Source organism: Acomys minous (assembly GCF_964271855.1).
Source record: "Acomys minous genome assembly, chromosome: 13".
NCBI classification, from domain to species: Eukaryota; Metazoa; Chordata; class Mammalia; order Rodentia; family Muridae; genus Acomys; species Acomys minous.
The window spans coordinates 90440821-90462302 of NC_140495.1; the positions used below are offsets into that span (position 1 = coordinate 90440821).

A 21482-nucleotide genomic window follows, 5' to 3' on the forward strand; every position below is an offset into this window, starting at 1 on the left:
AATGGCTGGGCAGGTGAAGGCACTTGCCCCCAAGCCTGCTGACCTGCGTATATGCCCAGAACCCACATGGTGGAAAAAAACTACCACAAATTGTCCTCTGACCTCCATGAGTCAAATGCCTTGGCATGTACATTCACCCACCCACCCACCCCCCGCCATAGTAAATAAATAAAAAAATTAAAAATTTAAGTTTCTGGAAATTCCTCTATAGGTATATGCCAGAATTAAAACATATTCAAAGATGTTTACTTGCTAGGTGGTGGGGGCGCATGCCATTAATCCCCACACACAGGAGGCAGAGGCATGGGGATCTCTGAGTTTGAGGCCAGCCTGGTCTACAGATCAAGTTCCAGGACAGCCAGGGCTACAGAGAAATCCTGTCTTGGGGAGAAAAAAGAAGAAAGAGAAGAGGAAGAGGAGGAGAAAAAGGAGGAGGAGGAGGAGGAAGAGGAAGAAGAGAAGAAGGAAGAGGAGGAAAAAGAGGAGGAAGAGGGGGAAGAAGAGGAAGAAGAGGAGGAGGAGGAAGAAGGTTTACTAAACCTTGGGACGGAAGAACGAATCTGTGGCAACTGACCTCTGACCTGTCCCACACAGACTCTGCTCCAGCTCTCGCTTCCTCCCTCCAATCCCATCTATATGCTTTAGTCACTTTGATGTAACTGAGACCAAAAGTTCCTAACTCAAAGGGAGGGATTTCTCTCAGGCTAGAGCTTCACAGGTGTTGGCTGGGAACAGAGATGATGGCAATATAAGGTTAGATCCACCCACAGGAGCCTCTGCATCCCCTCCAGCATCCTACTCCATCCCCAGACTTCCCACATTCTCCTCCAGGGTCTAGCCTGACCTCTTCATCCGTGCCTTTTCCTCAAGCTACCAGATTTAGCATGGGTACCTCAATGAGTTCACTAACAGTCTGGCCTTGACTACAGAAGAGTGCAGGCTTGAGCCGGTACCCTGCCTCCCTATCTGCCATCCTACAGGGCGTCACTACACCGTATCTACCTTTTCCTCTCATACCTTTCTCTGAGTGAAAAATACACCACTCCCAGGTTGGAATAGGAAGCACATCCTCTCTCCAAAACCAACCAGTCCTGTAGAAATGCTTGCCAATGAGAATTATCTAGATGAACTCCAGGATACAGAAATTAAAAGAACAGGCATGAAATTGAAAGAGGATATGAGAAAAAAGCTCAATGAAATCAAGGGAAAAGAGCTTAAAGAGGATGAGCGGGAGCTGGAGAGATGGCTCAGAGGTTAAGATCACTGGCTGCTCTTCTGAAGGTCCTGAGTTCAATTCCCAGCAACCACATGGTGGCTCACAACCATCTATAATAATGTGACCTGATGCCCTCTTCAGCACTGTGTACATGATAAATAAATAAATAAATCTTAAAAAAAAAAAAAGAGGATGAGTGATGCCCAAGAAAACACAAACATAAACATAAGGCCGTGGAAATGACAGTCCAAGACTTGAAAATGTTATTCAATAAAAAGGAACACTGAAGAGGTCTTAAACTGAAATGAAGGTGGAACTGAAAAACCCAGTAGGCCAACTAGAAAACTCAAAGTCTCACAAGTAGAAAGAATCAAGCAGAAGGCAGAATATGAAATCTCAAAGATTAGATTATCTAGACCAAAAAAGCAAGGGACATGAAAACAAACAAACAAACAGGAAAGGAACATATAGGAAATACAAGACACCATGAGAAAAGCAAGGCTTCAAATTATGGGCATAGATGAAGGAGAAGAATCCAAAGTCAATGACATAGACCAGATCTTCAACAAGATCATAGAAGAAAACTTACCCAAACCAAAGACACATCCATACAAAAATAAGAAGCATACAAAAGCTGAGAGCGGTGGTGCACACCTTAAATCCCAGCACTTGGGAGGCAGAGGCAGGTGGATCTCCGTGAATTTGGGGCAACCCTGGTGTACATTGTGAGTACCAGGAAAGGCAGGGCTATGTAGAGAGACCCTGTCTCAAAAACAAAAACAAAAAGTACACAGAACATCAGACAGACAGAACCAGGAGAGAAAATCTCCATGGCACATCACAGTAAAACACTAAGAATAGGCTGGGCGGTGGTGGCGCAGGCCTTTAATCCCAGCACTTGGGAGGCAGAGGCAGGCGGATCACTGTGAGTTCAAGGCCAGCCTGGTCTACAAAGCGAGTCCAGGACAGCCAAGGCTACACAGAGAAACCTTGTCTCAAAAAACCAAAAACCAAAACAAAACAAAACAAAAACACTAAGAATACAGCTAGCCTGTAAAACAAAGAAAAAAAAATCCTACACAGTAAAAGAACCTTCTGGAGGTATTGTCACCCCTCTCTTCAAGCTGTACAATAATAATAACAAAAGCTGGAAGAGGTTGGCATAAAAACAGACACACTGATCAATGGAATGATCCAGCAATAAATCCACATACCAGGGGACACCTGAGTTTTTTTGATAAAGAAATTAAAAATATACACTGGAAAAAAGAAAGCATCTTCCAACAAAGGGTGCTGGTCTAACTGGATGTCTGCATGTAGAAGAATGCAAACAGATCCATAACTATCACCCTGCACAAAACCAGATACAAACAACCCCCCCACACACAAAAAAACAAAAAAGCACACGCCTTTAATCGCAGCATTCGAGAAGCAGAGGCAGACAGATTGCTGTGAGTTCCGGGCCAGCCTGGTCTACAAAGCAAGTCCAGGACAGCCAAAATAATACAGAGAAACCCTGTCTTGAAAACAAACAAGCAAACAAAAAACAAACACAAATGTTCCTCATCCTTAGCCATCAGGGTGCAAATCAAAACAATGCTGAGATGCCATCTTACACTTGTCAGGATGGCTAAGATCAAACACACAGTGGCAGCACATGCTAGTGAAGATGTGGGGCAAGAGGAACACTTTTCCACTGCCGGTGGGAGTGCAAACTTCTAGAGCTGCTTTGTAAGTCAATATGGCGGTTTCTTCAAAAATTGAAAATTGATCTCAAGACCCAGCTAGACCAATCCAGAGACATATTCCCATAGGACGATCTATCCTATTACAAGGACATTTGCTCAACTATGTTCATAGCAGCTTTATTCATAATATCCAGGAACTGGAAACAATCTAGATGTTCCTCAACTGAAGAATGGATAAAGAGCTGGGCGTGGTGGCATGAGGCTTTAATCCCAGCACTGGGGAGACAGAGGCAGACGGCTCTCTGTGAGTTCGAGGCCAGCGTTAGTCTAGGTCAACCAAGGATGTTCACTCTTTTTTCCCTTTAACCTTTTTCCCCTTTTGTGTAAGCTAGTTTCTAATGGTATGACAGAAGATTCAAAATTCAAAGGTACAGAAATGCTGTTTCAGGGTACCAGAAAGTTGCAACTACCATTGCAAAACTCTTTCCTGCCTTATACTTAGAGGAAATTCTCTCTTTTTTCATTGTTCTTTTATTGTATTTTATTCTTTTTAATTTTATTTATTTTATTTATTGCATATGAGTGCTTTATCTGTAGAAGAGAGCACCAGATCTCATTATAGACGGTTGTGAGCCACCATGTAGTTGCAGGGAATTGAACTCAGGACCTCTGGAAGAGCAGGCGGCGCTCTTAACCACTGAGCCATCTCTCCAGCCCCATATTTTATTCTTAAAAGGATTAGAAAAAAGGCTAATAACATAAAAAAGCCAGAAGGGTCAGTAAATTCTATTCTTTTAAAAAAAGATTACAAATTTGACTGGACAGATGAAAAGACTGAGGAAAAAAATGAAGGGATGGGAAAGCAAATAGAATTTTTGGTAATTGGGAGTGATGAAGGACAGAAAATAGAGAGACCGGAAAGCCAGAAAAAACTGGGAGAGTCAATAAGCTCTATCCTTTTGGAAAAAATTACTGACTTGACTGAACAAATGGACAAAATACAGAAAAACTGGAAAGCCTAGAAAAGCAGAAGGCACCTTTGGTAAGAAGGGTGGAGAAGGTCAGAAACCAGAAGAAAAACAAGGCAAACAGACCAAAAGGTCTTTGGAGGAAAATGTCCTGGTGAAGGACACCTCCAAAGTCGCCCAGACACCTGCAGCTTTTTCAGTCACTGTAAGACATGTGCCCGCGCAAAATGGTGCTGAGGGTTATGACGAAATGGCCTGGCATCCTGTAGACAGGATGGATTTAAAACATTTTAAGAAATCGTCGTCAAATATGATATGCACTCTGCCTTCGTTAAATAAATGTTAAACAGCTGGGCCATGCAGAATAGACTTGTTCCCCAAGATTGGAAAAATTTAGTTTCAGCGGTATTGAAAGCAGCACAACAGTTACAGTGGTTGTCATGGTGGCAAACAGAGGCTGTAAGAATAGAACAAAAAAGTACGACACAGGGAATAAATATTAATAGAGATCAATTGCTTGGTAAAGGACAATATATTAACATAAGAGAACAAATTCAAGCTGAAGATAGAGTGATTGAACAATGTCGTAAGACAGCCTTGAGAGCTTGGGAGCTGGTAGAGGAACCTGGGAGAACAACTATTCCATTTACTAAAGTATTCCAAGGACCTCTGGAGCCCTTTACAAAATTTTTCCAGAGATTAGGCTCTGCTATGGATAAGGCGATGCCAGATTCTGACAACAAACAGACATTAAAACTTATCATGGCTTATGAGAATGCAAATACTGAATGTAAGAGGGTGCTTAGACCATTAAAGGAAAGAGGCACTCCACTAGATGACTGGGTAAAGGAGACAGTTAATATCAACTCTCAGGAGTACCAAAATAATATTGTGGGACAAGCTTTAGCCAGAGAGCCCAGATATCATAATACTCAGTGCTTCAATTGCGGTCAAATTGGTCATGTGCAAAGAAACTGTAGAGTTAGAAAGCACAATAACCTGGGAGAAAACGTAACTCATAGGAGAGAACAAGGAGGTTCTGGTCATGATGGTAATGAGGTACCAAGACTCCCAGGGTACTGTAGTTGCTGTGGAAAAGGGAAACATTGGTCTCCGGATTGTCAATCTAAGAGAGATGTGCAAGGCAATATCTTGCCAACGGAAAACGGCAGGAGGGGGCCATCAGCTCGGCCCCCATAAACATGCCAGCTGAATTCCTTTGGCCAGTCCAGAAGTGACAAAGTCACAGGAAAACAGGAACTGAGTATTAGTGATCTAATGCATGCTACTAAAGGCAACGCAGCCTTGGATCTGGCTTCAAATATGTCTCTTACCCTATCTCCTCAGGTTGAATGTTACAAATTAAATCCTGGTGTTTTCAGTCCTTTGCCTTCAGGCACAGTAGAAATGGTTCTGAGAAGTGGGCTGACTTCTCATGGTTTTATTGTACATCCCGGTATTATAGATGGAGATTCTAAGAAAAAAATAAAAATCATGGCATGTGTAAAAAAAAAGGGGATAAAAATCAATGCCGGGGATAGAATAGCTCAACTCCTATTGTTTCCTTACATTAAGGGCAAAGCCGCTCCAGTGAAAAGGACTGGTGCATTCGAAAGCACAGGGACACGTGTGTTCTGGCAAATAGTAATTAATGATCAGAGACCTAAGTTAATTATACAATTAAATGGTATTAAAATAAAAGGCTTGGTGGGACAGCAGAGCCGACAATCTCAATCATGTGTCAAAAGTCTTGAAACCAAAATTGGCCACTTAAAAAAGGTTTATACAGAAATTGTAAAAATTGGTCAGTTATCTCAAATAAAACAAAGTGTACAACGGCTTGAGTGTGTGGGACCAGAAGGGCAGACAGGGAGGCTAAAACCCTATGAGGCTGACATTCTCATAAATCTGTGGGGAAGAGATCTCTTACAGCAGTGGGGTACTCAGATTAATATTCCTACAAATACCGAGATAAACAGTGTTTAAACTATGGGTGAATTGGTACGTGCTTCTGGGGAAGAGATTAATGTAAGTGATCAGGGGCAACCACAAGCTATGCCCACTGTCCAACCTCAGAACTCTTCAAGTTTATAGAGTGTCAAAAGTTACAAGAGGGGCCACTGCTGAGATACCAACAGCCCTGTCCCTAAAATGGATTTTAAACAGACCTGTATGGCAGGAGCAGTGGCCCTTAACAAAAAAAAAAAGTTACAGGTGCTTCAAGATTTAGTGAAAGAGCAGCTGGAGGCTCAACACATCAAAAACTCTTCCAGTCCCTGGAATTCCCCAGTGTTTGTGGGGTAAAAAAAATCAGGTGGACTGAGAATGATAACAGATTTGAGGGCCATAAACAAGGTGATTCAACCCATGGGTTCCCTTCAACCTGGAATTCCTTTGCCTTCCTTGTTACCTAGGTCTTGGCATATAATTACAATTGATTTAAAAGATTGTTTTTTCACCATACCTCTACATGAGAAGGACAGGGAAAGGTTTGCTTTTTCAGTACCTACTCTGAGCAGTAATTCTCCAATAAAGAGGTATCATTGGAAGGTACTTCCACAGGGAATGTTGAATAGCCCAACTTTATGCCAATATTTTGTACAACAACCTTTAGAAATAATTTGTAGACAGTTTCCTCAATCTATCATATACCATTACATGGATGATATTCTGCTAGATGGTTCTGATCCTAGTGTTTTAAAAAAAAATTGTTTCAAAAAGCACAAGAAATTCTGCCATGCTGGGGATTACAGAGTGCTATGAAAAAAATACAAAGAGGAGATTCAATTACCTATGTAGGCTATAAAATAACTGAACAAAAAATTTGACCACAAAAGGTACAGATCTTTAGAGATCAATTACAAACTCTTAATGACTTTCAAAAATTATTGGGAGATATTAACTGGTTAAGGTCTACAATCAGGTTAGCTACCTATGAGTTAAGTAACTTGTTTCAAACATTACAAGAGGATTCAGATTTAAACAGTCCAAGGTGTCTAACCGCTGAGACAAAAAAAAAAGAGTTGATTCTGGTGGAACAAAAACTTCAAACGGCATATGTGGATAAATTGATCCTGAACTTGGTTGCATTCTGGTTATTTTGCCTTCAAAACATTCTCCTACTGGGCTTCTCATACAAAGGGAAGACAGGATCATAGAATGGATATTCCTGACAAATAAACAGAACAAAAAACTGAAAACATACATAGAAAAAAATTTCCAAATTGATTACAAAGGAAAGAATAAGGTTGTGCCAACTGTCAAAAATAGACCCGGTGGAAATTGTAGTGCCTCTTACTGATTCTGAGATTATGTCATTATGGGTAATTAATAAAGATTGACAAGGGCAGGAGAGATGGCTCAGTGGTTAAGAGCGCTGCCTGCGCTTCCAAAGGTCCTGAGTTCAATTCCCAGCAACCACATGGTGGCTCACAACCATCTGTACCGTGATATGGCGCCCCCTTCTGGCTTGAAGGAGTACATGCAAACAGAGCACTGTATACATAATAATAAATCTTTAAAGATTGACAAAACGCTTGTAGTAACTATTTGGGAGACATTAACAATAGATACCCAAAAAGCAAAAGAACTAATTGGAGCCTTCCAAGTATTGTAAAGAGGTCACCAATCTCAGGGGTACCCACCTTCTTCACTGATACAAATAAATCAGGTATGGCTGGTTATAAGTCTGATAAAATAACTAAGGCAATTAAAAGCCCATTTACATCAGTTCAAAAATCATATGCAATCCTTATGGTATTGTTAGATTTTCCTAAATCTCTTAATATAATTACTGACTCTCAATATGCTAAAAGTTGTTTTGCATATAAAAACTGCTGAATTTACTCCTGATAATACGGAATTGACTACATTATTTATAGAACTGCAACAGGTCATCAAAACCAAAAATTATCCCTTGTATATTACTCATATTTGATCCTATACAGGTTTACCAGGTCCATTGGCACAAAAAAAAAATGAAGAGATTGACAAATTATTGATAGGTAATATATTCAAAGCCTCAAAATTTCATAAAAAACATTTCAGTGGTAAGGGGTTAAAAAAGATTCTCACTGGAAAACAAGCCAAAAAAAAAAAAAGTGTCCTACATGTTCCTTATAAAGTCAAATACCATTACCTGCTGAAATTAACCCTAGTGGTAACCAAAGGAATGAAATTTGGCAAATGGATGTGTTTCATTTTACAGAATTTGAAAAAATAAGGTAAGTGCATCATACTATTGATACATATTCAGGTTTTCAATGAACAACTGCCTTAACTTCTGAAAGGACTGACTGTGTGATTACTCATTTACTAGAAATAATGACATTTATGAAAATAGCTACACAAATTAAGACTGATAATGCTCCTGCATATGTGTCCCTAAGATAAAAAACTTCTTTATGTATTATGACATAAAACATGTTACTGGTATACCCCACAACTTCACAAGACAAGCAGTTGTAAAAAGAGGTAATTGTACATTTTAAAAAATGCTTATTAAACAAAAGAGAAGGGTAAAGACACCCAGGGACCGATTAGATAATTCTTTCTTGACTCTAAATTTTCTTAATGTTAATGATAAAGGGATGTCATCTGCAGAAAAACATTGGGTGATAAAAAAACAAACAAACTAAAAAGCTGAGACAACCAATATTCTACAAAGATTTGTCAAGTATAAAATGGAAACCCAAACCCACAATAGTTTTGAGATTGGGTCGTGAGTATACGTATGTTTCCACAGGGAATAAAGAATATGGCTACCAACCAAACTTATAAAGATTAAATCTGACCATATAACAAGTAAATCTTTTGTTTTTGTTTTTTGTTTTTTGTTTTTTGTTTTTCGAGACAGGGTCTCTCTGTGTAGCCCTGGCTGTCTTAGACTCACTTTGTAGACCAGGCTGGCCTCGAACTCACAGCAATCCACCTGCCTCTGCCTCCCGAGTGCTGGGATTAAAGGCATGCACCATCACCGCCCGGCTATAACAAGTAAATCTTAAGAGCTACTTAGTTCTTACACTTGGCATTGTTTCATACGGCTTGGAGAACTAATGCCCTCTTCTGGCCGGTTGGTGTACATGCAGGTAGAGCCCTGTATTATTTACAAAAAACAAGACAACACTAAAGACAAAACAGACAGCCTGGGCGATTTAACCCCCAAAAACATGCCTCTGGTACCTTGAGCAAGGTGCCTCAATTGATCTCTCCTTAAAAAATTATATATGTACTAACATACCTATACTAATTATTTTTTTAAAAAAACAAAACAGAGCCGGGCGTGGTGGTACACACCTTTAATCTCAGCACTCGGGAGGCAGAGGCAGGTGGATCACTGTGAGTTCGAGGCCAGCCTGGACTACAAAGGGAGTCCAGGACAGCCAAGGCTACACAGAGAAACCCTGTCTCAAAAAACCAAAAAAAAAAAAAAAACCAAAACAAAACAGGACAATGATAATAAAGATCGAACTTCTGCCTCTGACACTACTGCTTCCTTCAAAAATTACATACATATTAAGAATAAAATGGCTAGCCAAAAGGATCGATCCCGAAAAGACTAAACAAAACAAAAACAGATACAGCTAGCTTGACCAATGTATTATTTTTCTAGGGTATCCAAAAAACATTTTTCTCCTAAACAACAAAGTAATTTTGAAAACAAGATGCCCCCATTCCCAGTAGGTGGGGTGGATGTTTTTGGTGAGTTACCTATACTCATTTTTGCCTAAGGGGGTTAATTACAATTAATAAAAGTTTCATTTGGGGATTTCTTCTATCTTTCTTTCTCTCTTATCTTCCCATCCTATCTAATATTTTTTTAAAAAGGTAATGTCTTATAAAAAAACTATTAATAATCTGTTCAGGAAGATTGGGGATAAAAGTTGGTATTTAGTTACCTAAAAATCTTACTAGATACTAACTTACTTTGTCATAGACTACGTTTGTTTAATTTCTTGTATAGGTCTTCAAAGGAGTAGATTGATAACTGTAAGAATAGATAGTTGGTCTTCAAACTCTTCAGAGATTCACAGAATATGGCATTTAATGATGAGGGCTTTCCTGGCAGAGAGAGACATCTGCTCCTGGCCGCATCTCCATTTGCATCATTGAAGATGGGGGCATGAAGAGACTAGGGTGGCAGAATGGTCACTGGACTGAGAAACTGCTCTTATCCCTACTGCTGATGACAGGCTGACTGTCTGCAATGATCAACAGTGATGCTGGAAAGTTGACTGTCCAGCTTTGAAGAGACTAGATGGACCTGTCCGTCGGATTTCCTGCTTCAAAAAGCAGTTTGTTGGATGTTTTGGGCCGACAAGGCTGAAGACTGATTGCCCCCAATGAAGGAGAGAACCCGGTGACTGTCCAGGCGGTTTGCTCTCTCTGTCCTAGACACACCTGGAAGTTGCCCGCCAGCACTTCCTTTATTAGATAAAATTTCCTTCTAGGGTCTCTGATGGGCTTAAAGACTAGATAGCCACAGTGTTACTAAAAGCTTTAGTTTAAGAATTAAAAACACATTTATAGATTGATAATTGCAATTTCTCATAAAGGAAAAAGACTCTCTTTCTCTTAGGTTAACAAGTATAAAAGGACTTGGTTATGTACCTAATGATTCTGTATATATGTATATTTGTGTATATAGTTCTTTTTTTTTTTTTTAAAGAAAAGGGATGTGTGGGAAAGATTGTAAGCTTTTTCACAGGTGAAAGCAGTCTTTGTCCTTGGACACACCACCTTGAGATAGACTGGGTGGAGCCATCCTGGGCCTGGAATTCAGGAAGCCGACCTGGGGACTCCACCTGGACTATTGTGTTTCTCATCGACCCTCAAAGGGAGAGGGAGACCACCCTTGCACATAACAGACGGGAAAGCAGTGGGGACAGAGAGAGGAGCAACAGGGTGAGACCAGGTTGGGCACACATGGATCGGGAAAAGGATCAGCGAACAGGCTGGACCAGCGCTCAGGCCAGAGACACCTAGGGACTCGTCACGTGGAACGGACACCGGAAGGTTGTCTTCTTTCCCTTTAACCTTTTTTCCCTTTTGTGTAAGCTAGTTGGGTTGTATAATAAAGTTTAATTGTTAAAAAAGAGAGCCAACAGAAAAACAAGAATGGATAAAGAAAATGTGGTAAACCGGGTGTGGTAGCCTGCACACCTTTAATCCCAGCACTTGGGAGGCAGAGGCAGGCCCTGTGAGTTCAAGGCCAGCCTTGTCTACAAAGTGAGTCTAGGAAAACAATGACATCATGAAATTTGCAGGTAAATTAGATGGGGAAAAAATCTGAGCGAACCAGGCCTGGTGGCACACGCCTTTAATCCCAGTAATCGGGAGGCAGAGGCAGGTGGATCACTGTGAGTTCAAGGCCAGCCTGGTCTACAAATGGAGTCCAGGACAGCCACAGCTACACAGAGAGACCCTGTCTTGAAAAACAAAACAAAACAAAATCCTCAGTGAGGTAACCCAGAACCAGAAAGACAAACGTGGTATGTACTCAGTCTTAAGTGGATATTAGCTGCAAAGTAAAAGACATGTTATAGTCTACAGACCTAAGTAACAAGGAGTGTCTGACTGGAAAAAAAGAAAGGGCTGGGGGCTGGAGAGATGGCTCAGAGATTAAGAGCACTGTACCTGCAACCACATGGTGGCTCACAACCCTTTATAATGTGATCTGATGCCCTCTTCTGGCGAGCAGGTGTACGTGCAGGTGGAGCGTGGATACACAAATCTTTAAAGGAAAGGTCTAAGGACACAATGTCTGTTTTCAATATGTACCACGAGGTCATGGTGATAAAGGGAGTGTAGTGTTGGTGAAAAGGATAAAGGAAAAGTCTGAGGGGGGAAAGTCTGGAACCAGAGCTATAGTTGTGGTCAACCATGGGTGCTGCAGCCTCTGGGTGGGGCCCAGTAGATGGTGAGGGAGGCTAACGGTACAAGAGACCATGACTTCTGGCAAGCCACACGACACAGAAGGAGGATCCCAGCAAGCTGGTAGAGCCTCAGATCGGGTACGGAACAGGGAAGTGGCTTCTTTGTCTGCACAGAAGGAAGTTCCCTCAGGTACTGGCAGGCCTGGCACCTCCCTATAGTGACAGCAGGAGGGTTGGCTGTCCCAAAGGCTATATAAAAATGCTTGCTGCTGCACAATAAAAGTAGATCTGTACTCGATGCTGGTCTCCAGAGTCTGTTTCTTGGGTTGGTGACTCTGTCTCCCTCACCTCATCTTAGATCCCAGTTCCCATAGTCAACTAGTACAAAACAAAGCCAAGGTTGTTATTCAAAAAGAAAAAGTGAAGGCAGGCATGGTGGTGCACGCCTTTACTCCCAGCACTCGGGAGGTAGAGGCAGATGGATCTCTGTGAGTTTGAGGCCAGCCTGGTCTACAAAGTGAGTCCAGGACAGCCAAAGCTACACAGAAAAACCCTGTCTCAGAAAAAAAAAGTGTGCACATGTGTGTGTACACCAAGTGTGTGCTTTGTGCCGCAGAGGACAGAGGTCAGTTGCCATTTGGGTTCTAGGACCTGAGTCCTCCAGAACAGTTAGAGCATTTAACTGCTGAGCCATCTCTCCAGGCTCAGGAAATGATTCTGGAACAAGTGAAGATATAGAAACAACAACAAAAACCCTCATGAGCCTGGACTCACGCAAAATTCAGTATAAAATCCATCAGAGATCTAAATAATAAATCTAAAGTGCCAGGCGTTGTGGCACACATCTATAACCTCAGCATGAGGGACGCTGAGGCAGAAGAATCTCAAGTGTGAGATCGAACAGAGCTACACAGCAACACACACACACACACACACACACACACACACACACACACACACACACACGACAAGCTGGGTGTGGTGGCACATGCCTTTAATCCCAGCACTCGGGAGGCAGAGGCAGTCGGATCAATGTGAGTTCAAGGCCAGCGATCTGCAAAGCAAGTCTAGGACAGCCAAGACTACACAGAAATCTATCACACACACACACACACACACACACACACACACACAAACACACAAACACAGGACAAAGGCTGATGCATAGCTTAGTGTTGGGCATCTACTTAGAATAAGGTAGGTGTTCCATTCCAAGCAAAATCCTGTCCAAGTTTTAAATCTCATTTGAGCCCAGCTTGTCACTTTCCTCTGTATTGTTTTCTTGGTTTTGTTTGTGTGTTTGTTTTTTAGGGGTTTTGGGGGGGATGGGTTCCAAGACAGGGTTTCGCAGGGCAGTGGTGGCACACGCCTCTAATCCCAGTACTTGGGAGACAGAGGCAGGCGGATCACTGTGAGTTTGAGGCCAGCCTTGTCTACAAAGCGAGTCCAAGACAGCCAAGGATACACAAAGAAATTCTCAAAAAATAAAAAACAAACAAACAACAAAAAAACCCAAACCCAAACAAACAAACAAGACAGGGTTTCTGTGTAGTCTTGGCTGTCCCGGACTCACCATGTAGACCAGGCTGGCCTTGAGCTCATAAAGATCCACCTGCCTCTCTCTGTCTCCCGAGTGCTGGGATTACAGGTGTGCGCCACCTGCCACCCCCACCTCCATCCCCCACCCCACCCCGGCCTCTGTATTGTTTCAATGGGTTCCAGCTATCTTTCACTGGGGGAGGGGTGGGATCTCTTGTAGCCCAGGATACCCTTGAACTCCTTAGGGATTTGAAGATGTCCTTGAACTTCTAATCCTATCTCCACCAGTTCAGGGAATATAGAAATGTGCCAGCCACCACACCTGGTTGTGCAGTGCTGGGATTAACCCTAAGGCTTGATTGAAGAACACTAGGCAAGCATTCTACTTATGCTGCACGCCTAACTTCTTGGGGTGTGGTGGTGGTGGCTGTTTTAATGGACACCCCAGGCTGCCCTTAAGCACACTATGTAGCCAAGAATGACCTTGAACTCTTGACTCTCCTGCCTCTACCTATGTAATGCTAGGATTACAGGGGTGACTGGCCAAGGCCTGGCTTCTTTCCTTTTTATCTAATCTGGAAGCCCAGCTCGCCGGCCTGTGCTGCCCATACCCAAGGTGGGTCTTCCGTCCTCAGATAATGCTCTCTGGGAATATCCTCACAGACAGGCCAGGAAGTGTCCGTGGCTGGATCCTCAACCCAGTCACGTGGACATGAGAGCTTAAGCAACAAAAGAATAAATACCAGTAAACACAGCGACCAGGCTCAGAAACACCGTCCTATCTTAAGCTGAGAGCAGGGACAGCAGCTGTTTCTGTCCTTAATGCCAAAGGCGTGATCACTGTGACTCTGACAGCCTCCCAGGGAGAGAGAGAGCCTGGCCTCTGAGGAGGTCTGAAGGGTTAGAGAAATAAGACAAAAGACTCAAGGCCAGCCAGGCGTGGTAGGGCACGCTGGTAATGCCACTACTCTGGGAGGCAGAGGCAGGCTGATCTCCTTGAGTTTGAGGCCAGCCTGGTCTACAACTTGAGTCCAGGACAGCCAGGACTACATAGAGAAAGCCTGTCTTGAAAAATAAACAAACAAAAAAAGAAAGAGCTGGGAGGACTCAGGTGGCTCCCTGGGTAAATGTGCTTGTAACTTACTTTGCCTGATGGCCAGATTTCAATCCCCAGGACCTACAGGATGGAGAGAAAGACCCCTGGCAGTTATCCTATGACCTCCACAAATGCACTAGAGTATGCACGTAGACCCACACCCACAATGGTTTAAAATTTTTTTAAAAAATGGCTAGGGACGAAGCTCAGTGAGTGCCAGCATGTGCAAAGCCCTGGGTGCGACCTCCGAAAAATGGAGATTGTGAATGAACCAACAAAGTGTGTGTGGTGTATACATGCACGCAGCAGGTATGTGTGTATGTAATATATACATACATAGGTGTCAAGGCTGGAAGTCAATATTAGGTGCCTTCCTCAACCACTCTTCACTTTTTTTTTTTTGTTGTTGTTGTTGTTGTTGTTGTTTTTGAGACAGGGTCTCTCTGTGTTAGCCTTGTCTGTCCTGGACTCACTTTGTAGACCAGGCTGGCCTCGAACTCACAGCGATCCGTCCGCCTCTGCCTCCCAAGTGCTGGGATTAAAGGCGTGCGCCACCACGCCTGGCCACTCTTCACTTTTTTGTTTGTTCCATTTTTGCTTTTTTGGGGACAGGGTTTCCATGAGTGGCCCTGGCTGTCCTGGAACTCACTCTATAGATCAGGCTGGCCTTGAACTCAAGAGATCCACCTGCCTCTGCCTCTGCCTCCCAGAGGCTAGGATGAAAGGTGTGTGCCACCATACCCGACCCAGTTTGCTTGCTTGCTTGCTTGCTTGCTTGTTTCTATTTTTATTTATTTTTGAGACAAGGCCTCACACTGTGCTAAGCTGGCTGACCAACAAACTCAAGGGTTGCCAGCCTTTCCTCTTGGTCCCTGTCTGTGGGTTCTCAGAGCAGCCCCTGGGGCTGCCCAAAACAAAAGGGATGCCCCTGCCCCCCCAGCCCCCCCCTCATAGACACGTGGTAACTCAGTTGGGAAAGCAAACCAGCTGTCTCCTAACAGCTTCTAGAATTTTCCCCCTTTCAGGAGTTAATATCATTTGCTACTGAAAGCAAACAACAAAACCCTCTCGGCCTCTGGCACTAAAGAGGCAGCTGTCTCCTGTCATCAGGCTGAAGTTTCAGTATCCTTGCTTTCAGGGAAATACTGAGCAGTCTCCACCTTAGCTGTGCTCTAATGAGAAAGAAATGGTCTCTAAGCAAAGTGAGAAAGAAACAGCACAAGCCTTGGAGGAAACATGACCCCTGCAGCCTCTCGTTCAGCTGTGCCCTGGGACCCAAGCCCCTCCTTACTGCAGGCTCACCACGCTGGCTGCCGCGGCCGGCTTCTTGTTTGTTTGCTTTGCTTGCTCCTTTACTTATTACTGTGTTGGGGTGAATGCCAGTGCTGCCTAGGATGGGTGGAGGTCAGAGGCCCACTGCGGAACCTGTTCTCTCCTTCCAGCTTTACATAGGTTTCAGGGATCAAATTCAAGTCCCCAGGCTTGCACAGCGAGTGAGTGAGGTGCCCTGCTGAACAATATCACTGGTACTAGTTTTTGAGACAGGGCCCTACACAGCCCCGGCTGGCTATGAATTCTCTCACTAGGTAGCCGAGAGCAGTCTTTACTCCTGATCTCCTGGCCTCGGCTTCCTGAACACCGGGATCACAGGCATGTACCACCTCACCAGTCTTCCCCTCCCCTAGTAGGACTTGAGAGACCCTACAGGCTCCAGAAGCCAAGAAAGCCCCCTGGGAGCACAGCAGGGGTTGAGGAAGACTGCCTACCGTCCTCTCCCTGCATTGGCTGTGTGAGCTGTCAATCACTACACTCCTTGGGCCCACATGTCTTATGCAACAGTGCATGAGCCTTCAACAAGATCCAAATCAGCATCAGAGGGTCAAATTGGCCCTTTGAGTTCCTTTTTAGTATCTTACTAAACTAGAACCTGCAGCTGTCCCCAGCAGCCCTTCCATTGCGCCCATTTTAGCTTCTGGAAGTCCATTACTGAACAGACTTCATTCATTTCCTTTGATGAAAAGCACTTTCTCAGCACACGCCTTTCATTCGAGCACTTGGGAGGCAGAGGCAAGCAGATTACTGTGAGTTCGAGGCCAGCCTGGTCTACAAAAGGAGTCCAGGACAGCAAGGCTACACAGAGAAACCCTGCCCTGGCCTGTGGGGTTCAACTAAAGCTCGGGAGGAGTTTCACCTGTTGGAATGCAAGACACAAAGAAGGAGAGCAAGTCTGATTGATCAAGCTCTCAAACTTTATTAGTCAGGCAGCAGTATTTATAAGTCAGAAGGCAGGGAAGCATATTGCTATAGCAACCCAGCTGCATGCTTTTCTCAAAACACAGGGAATTCCAGGCAGGGTTATAAGGTCCTGCCACACAGGGTATCTTGCTGTTTCCTCGTCTAGCTTTAGTCTAACTGCTAAAACACAACAGGGTTGTTCCATCTCTATCTGTCTTTAGTTAACTGCCAACCCAAAACAGGGTCAGCTAGTTTCTGGTGAAAGGCAAGACTTAGAGGTGCAGGCTCTGACAAGATGGCTGAACATTGGTCATATGGCCTATTGTCCCCAACAAAATCCTGTCTTGGAAAAAAAAGAAAGAAAGAAAAAAGAAAAGACAAAAGAAAAGCACCTTCTCCCGTGGTTACTGCCCTCTGAGGTGCTTAGGTGGCCCAAGGGCTGATGACTGGTGACTCTTTATTCATGTGACTCTGACATCTCAAACTGGATGGTAATTAGCAATCCTATTCAAAACAAAAGCACCCCTCACTGCCCCATGTGCATCCATCCCTAGGCCAGACAGCTCTTTCCCAGGCTGAAGTTGTAGCTGCGTTGGCAGACTGCTTGACTGGCATGCACAAAGCCCTGGGTTCAAGCCCCACAAACAAGGCACAGGAAGTAGATGAAGGAAGACCAATTCAAGTCAATCTTGGCTACACCGACAATTTGAAGCCAGACTGAGCTGCTAGATTAGGCCCTATCTCAGGAAAAAAGAAAAAGAAAAGGAAAGAAGAAAGAAAGAAAAAGAAAAAAGTCTCAGTGGTTGAGAGCACTAGCTAGTCTTTCAAAGGCTGCGGGTTCAAGTTCTCATACCCACATGGCGCCTCAGGCCCCCTCCCTCTTCCGGCCTCCATGCATACCTTCATGCACAAGATGCATAGACATACATTTAGACCCCCCCCACACACACACATAAAATAATTTCTATTTCCCTTTTTTTTTCTCTTTATAATAATTTGTGGGGCTGGAGAGATGGCTTAGAGGTTAAGAGCACTGTCTGCTCTTCCAGAGGTCCTGAGTTCAATTCCCAGCAACCATATGGTGGCTCACAACCATCTATAGTGAGATCTAGTGCCCTCTTCTGGTGCACAGACACACATGCAGACAAAAACACTGTATATAATAAATAAATCTTTTTTTAAATTTGTAAAAAATTTTTTTGTTTATTTTTATTTTGTGAAGGTTTCAGGTTACCTGGAACTGAAATTAGACAGCTGTGAGCTGCCATGTTGGTACTGGGAATTGAACCTGGGTCCTTTGAAAGAGCAGACTGTGCTCTCAACCACTGAAGCATCTCTCCAGCCCCAAATAAGTCTTAAAACAAAATAACCCACTAAACAAAGATCCCGAGTCCAGAGAGATCCTGCCCAATTACAGAAGGAAACTGCCACACAGACAGGAGGAAGGGTGCGTGTTTGTATGGGCTACGCTGGCCTGGGCTGCCCAGAGGTCACTATTCCAGAGCAAGACCACACATAGCATCAAGGGTCTCCAGCTGCCCCGTTCTCTTACCCCAGTGAGCAAATGCTTATTTGCTGCTGCTCTCTGGAGCTGAAAGGAGGAGGACCTGCAACAAACATGGAGAGGTTCCTTGGACACTGGCCACTTGTCACCACCATACCATCAAATGGCCCCATAGCCCCAACAGGCAGAAGTAGCCAGTTCTGTAACTGTAACTGGGAGCTGAGAAAGTTGTCTGAGTTGGTGGCCAGTGTCAGTGCCCACCCGGCCCGGTGGTTCAGTTTCTCTCAACCAAGCATCTCTATTATATTTTGCAAGCAAAGAGCTGTTGTCAGTTTCCCAACGAATGTGTTACTCTGAAAGGCCTGGGGAGGAGGAACTTTCTCTGGTTGGTTGGTGGGATGTGTCCACAGCACTATCTATTTCTTTTCCCCACCAGTTAAATGACGATCCCTCAAACTTCTGAAAGTTGGCTGACCCAAGACCATGCCACCATCCAAGACAAGCTGGACACGAACACCAGATACTGAAATGATATAAAGAATTGGGCGGGGGGGGGGGGGGCACCGTGGTGGTGCACGCCTTTATTTTATTTTATTTTATTTTATTTTATTTTATTTTTTGGTTTTTCGAGACAAGGTTTCTCTGTGTAGGGTGCACGCCTTTAATCCCAGCACTCCGGAGGCAGAGGCAGGTGGATCGCTGTGAGTTCGAGGCCAGCCTGGTCTACAAAGCGAGTCCAGGACAGCCAAGGCTACACAGAGACTCTGTCTCGGGAGAGAGAAAAAAAAAAAACTGGGGGGTGGGGGCAAGAAAGAATGGAAGAAAACGAAAAAAAAAAAAGTAGGAAGAAAGCTAGAAAAGAAGGAGCAAGAGAATTCTTTCTCGAACCAGAGCCTTACTTAAAGTGCCCTCTTTCCTGCCACCAGGAACACGCGCGCTCCTGGCACCTGTCGCTGTGACCCCGGCCGCCTCCGGCCACGCGCCAGGTCCTCCACCCGCAGGCCCGGTCCCTCACTCACCCACCGCGGTGATGCGGAAGCCTCGGGGCGGCCGCAGGGCTCGGCGCCGCCAGGCATCCCGCAGCACCTGCACGCAGGGCTGGGGCGCTCGCACCAGCAGCACCCGGCGCTGCAGCCAGCCCAGAAAGGCCAGCCGCGCGGCGGCGCGCGCCAGGCGTGCGTTCCAGAAGCAGCGCGCGTTGGCGCGGCGGAAGGAGCGGAACAGCGCGCGGCCGCCGGGTTCCCTCGCCGCCTGCCCGGCCTCTCGCGGGCTCAGCACCAGCGCCAGCGAGCACGGCGCCAGCTGCACCGGACGCGCCATGGCACCCGCCCCGGGGACTCGAGCTCTCTGCGCCACCCAACCTGATGTCCCGGGAGCCGGCTGGCTGCGAGGGAGGCGGGGCCGGAGCGGGGCGCGGCTTCCCAGGGCGTCGCTGTCGCTTCCCCCGTCCCCACGGCAACTAGAAGAGCCAGGGCATCACCCACCCGCAGGGCCCGGAGGACCCAGGTCGCGCGTGGGAGGTGACCCAGGTTTGAGCCTCTACTCAGTTCCTGACCTATCCAGCCAGTTCTCCAGCTTCTCCGGTCTTGGACCTGGCCAGGCTCCTGATCTCGCGGCAGAGTTACTCTGAGGACCCTCTCACAGCATGGTTTTCAGGAGTTCTAGCGTCTGTCTCCTCCCCTAAGTATATCCCACTCTTTTGAGAATTTTGAGGAAAAGCAGTGTTGGAGAAGTGTCAGGAATGGCGAGAGGAGGTAGCCCCTACCCTGATTAGGATCTGGGGATTCTGAGTCGGCACTCTATCCTGCCCCAGGAGCCCCAAAGGGTGAACTAAGAAAAGCTGTGATCTGTCCCTGCAGACTGTGGCCGGCGTCGTCTCAAAGCGATAAGGACAAACAAGCTAGGCTGGAATTGAGGCCCTGGGCCCCTGAGGAAAAAGATCGATTGACCTTACTACAAAGAGAAAGGTGCTTCGGCAAGGCCTGAGAGCCACTTCAGACTTCACACTCCCTTCTCAATCATCAATATCGATATAATAATTGGGGGTGGGGCGAGGAGAGGACAAAGGCAGAGACTCTTACGTTGCCCAGGCTGGCCTCAAACTCACAATCCTCTTGCTCGTGCCGCCGCTCCTAACCTTTATAATTATGAGGCAAGCCATATCCCTGTGCATAGTAAGCAGAGATGGTATTACTAACGATAATCTTGAACTAACATGACTTCACCATTGAAACACAACACACACACACACACACACACACACACACACACACACACAGGTCAAGGTTGCATATAAGGGGAATGAAAATGAATCAAGTGACTTGTGTGTTTAGACCTGGGACCCATCTCCAACATGGCTCATTAAGTGTATCCAAGTATTTCCCCACATCTGGGGAAAAATGTGAATTCTGGACCCAAGCATCTTGGATAGGATTATATCTACAGCGTGCGTGCCTTCATGTGTGTGCATGTGCGTGCCCGGTACCTGCTTGCAAATGTTCGTGTCTGAGTGCAGGTGTGTGGGTGCCCTCCGACCTAAGAGCTTTCGCTTCCAGGGGGTCCGTTGGACCACTGGGATTACAGGCTATAACAAATTAAATACGCACTATATTTTATATACTATTCTACTTCGATTTGCACGGGTTTGAGGATTCAAACTCAGGCTCCCGTGCCTTACAACAAGAGCGTTTAGCCGCTGAGCCATCTCCTCAGCTGTCGCCCTGTGTTTCCTCCCTTTACTCAGGCAAACAGAAGTTTTAGGCCTAGACAGGATCAGGCAGCTGGCTGCCTTGCCCAGTGCTGCCCCTGATGTCCTCAAGGTAACAGCACGGGGCTAGCCACTATCTCTCTCACTTTGGGAGAAAATTCATCAGACATGTTGAAATTCTGACTTTTCGATGGTTACAAAGACATGGAGCCTGTTGCCAAGGTCACTGTCATTTCTCATGTGCTCTACTGAAGGAGCGAAAATTTGATTTGTTAAAAAAAAAAATAAGTACTTCCCAGCCACTTGGGTGGTATGAAATGGAGCCAAGCAACTGCTGAGTCAGGCTTGTGTAAGATAAATGACTTAATTTGCAGTTCAAGTAAACATGTGAGGCTGCCATAAGTGTTTCGCATCTGAGCTCATCTTCAGTGAAGACGATGCTAGCTCTCGGCTGAAGCAGTCTCACAGAGAGACAGTTTCTCCTCTGACTCTATCATGACACTCACCTGCTACACCAAAGTCATGTTCCTGTGTGCCTAATGCTTGGAAAATGAGATTTTTTTTCCCATGTCAGGGGTCCTCACCATGTAGCCTTGGTTGGCCTGCAAGTCACTACATAGACCAGGCTGGCTTGGAACTCAGAGATCTGGCTTCC

At 45.0% G+C, this 21482-nt stretch overlaps 1 protein-coding gene across 1 annotated transcript in view; it reads right to left on the bottom strand.

Moving 5' to 3' along the window:
• STOX1 (storkhead box 1) overlaps positions 1–19464 on the bottom strand; it is a 64320-nt gene extending 44856 nt beyond the window's left edge. The window contains exon 1 of the mRNA XM_084751932.1: positions 19140–19464. Within this exon, the coding sequence (XP_084608058.1) occupies positions 19140–19440 (301 nt within the window). The 5' untranslated portion in view covers positions 19441–19464. The remainder of the gene's footprint in view (positions 1–19139) is intronic.
• Positions 19465–21482: the final 2018 nt, after the last annotated feature.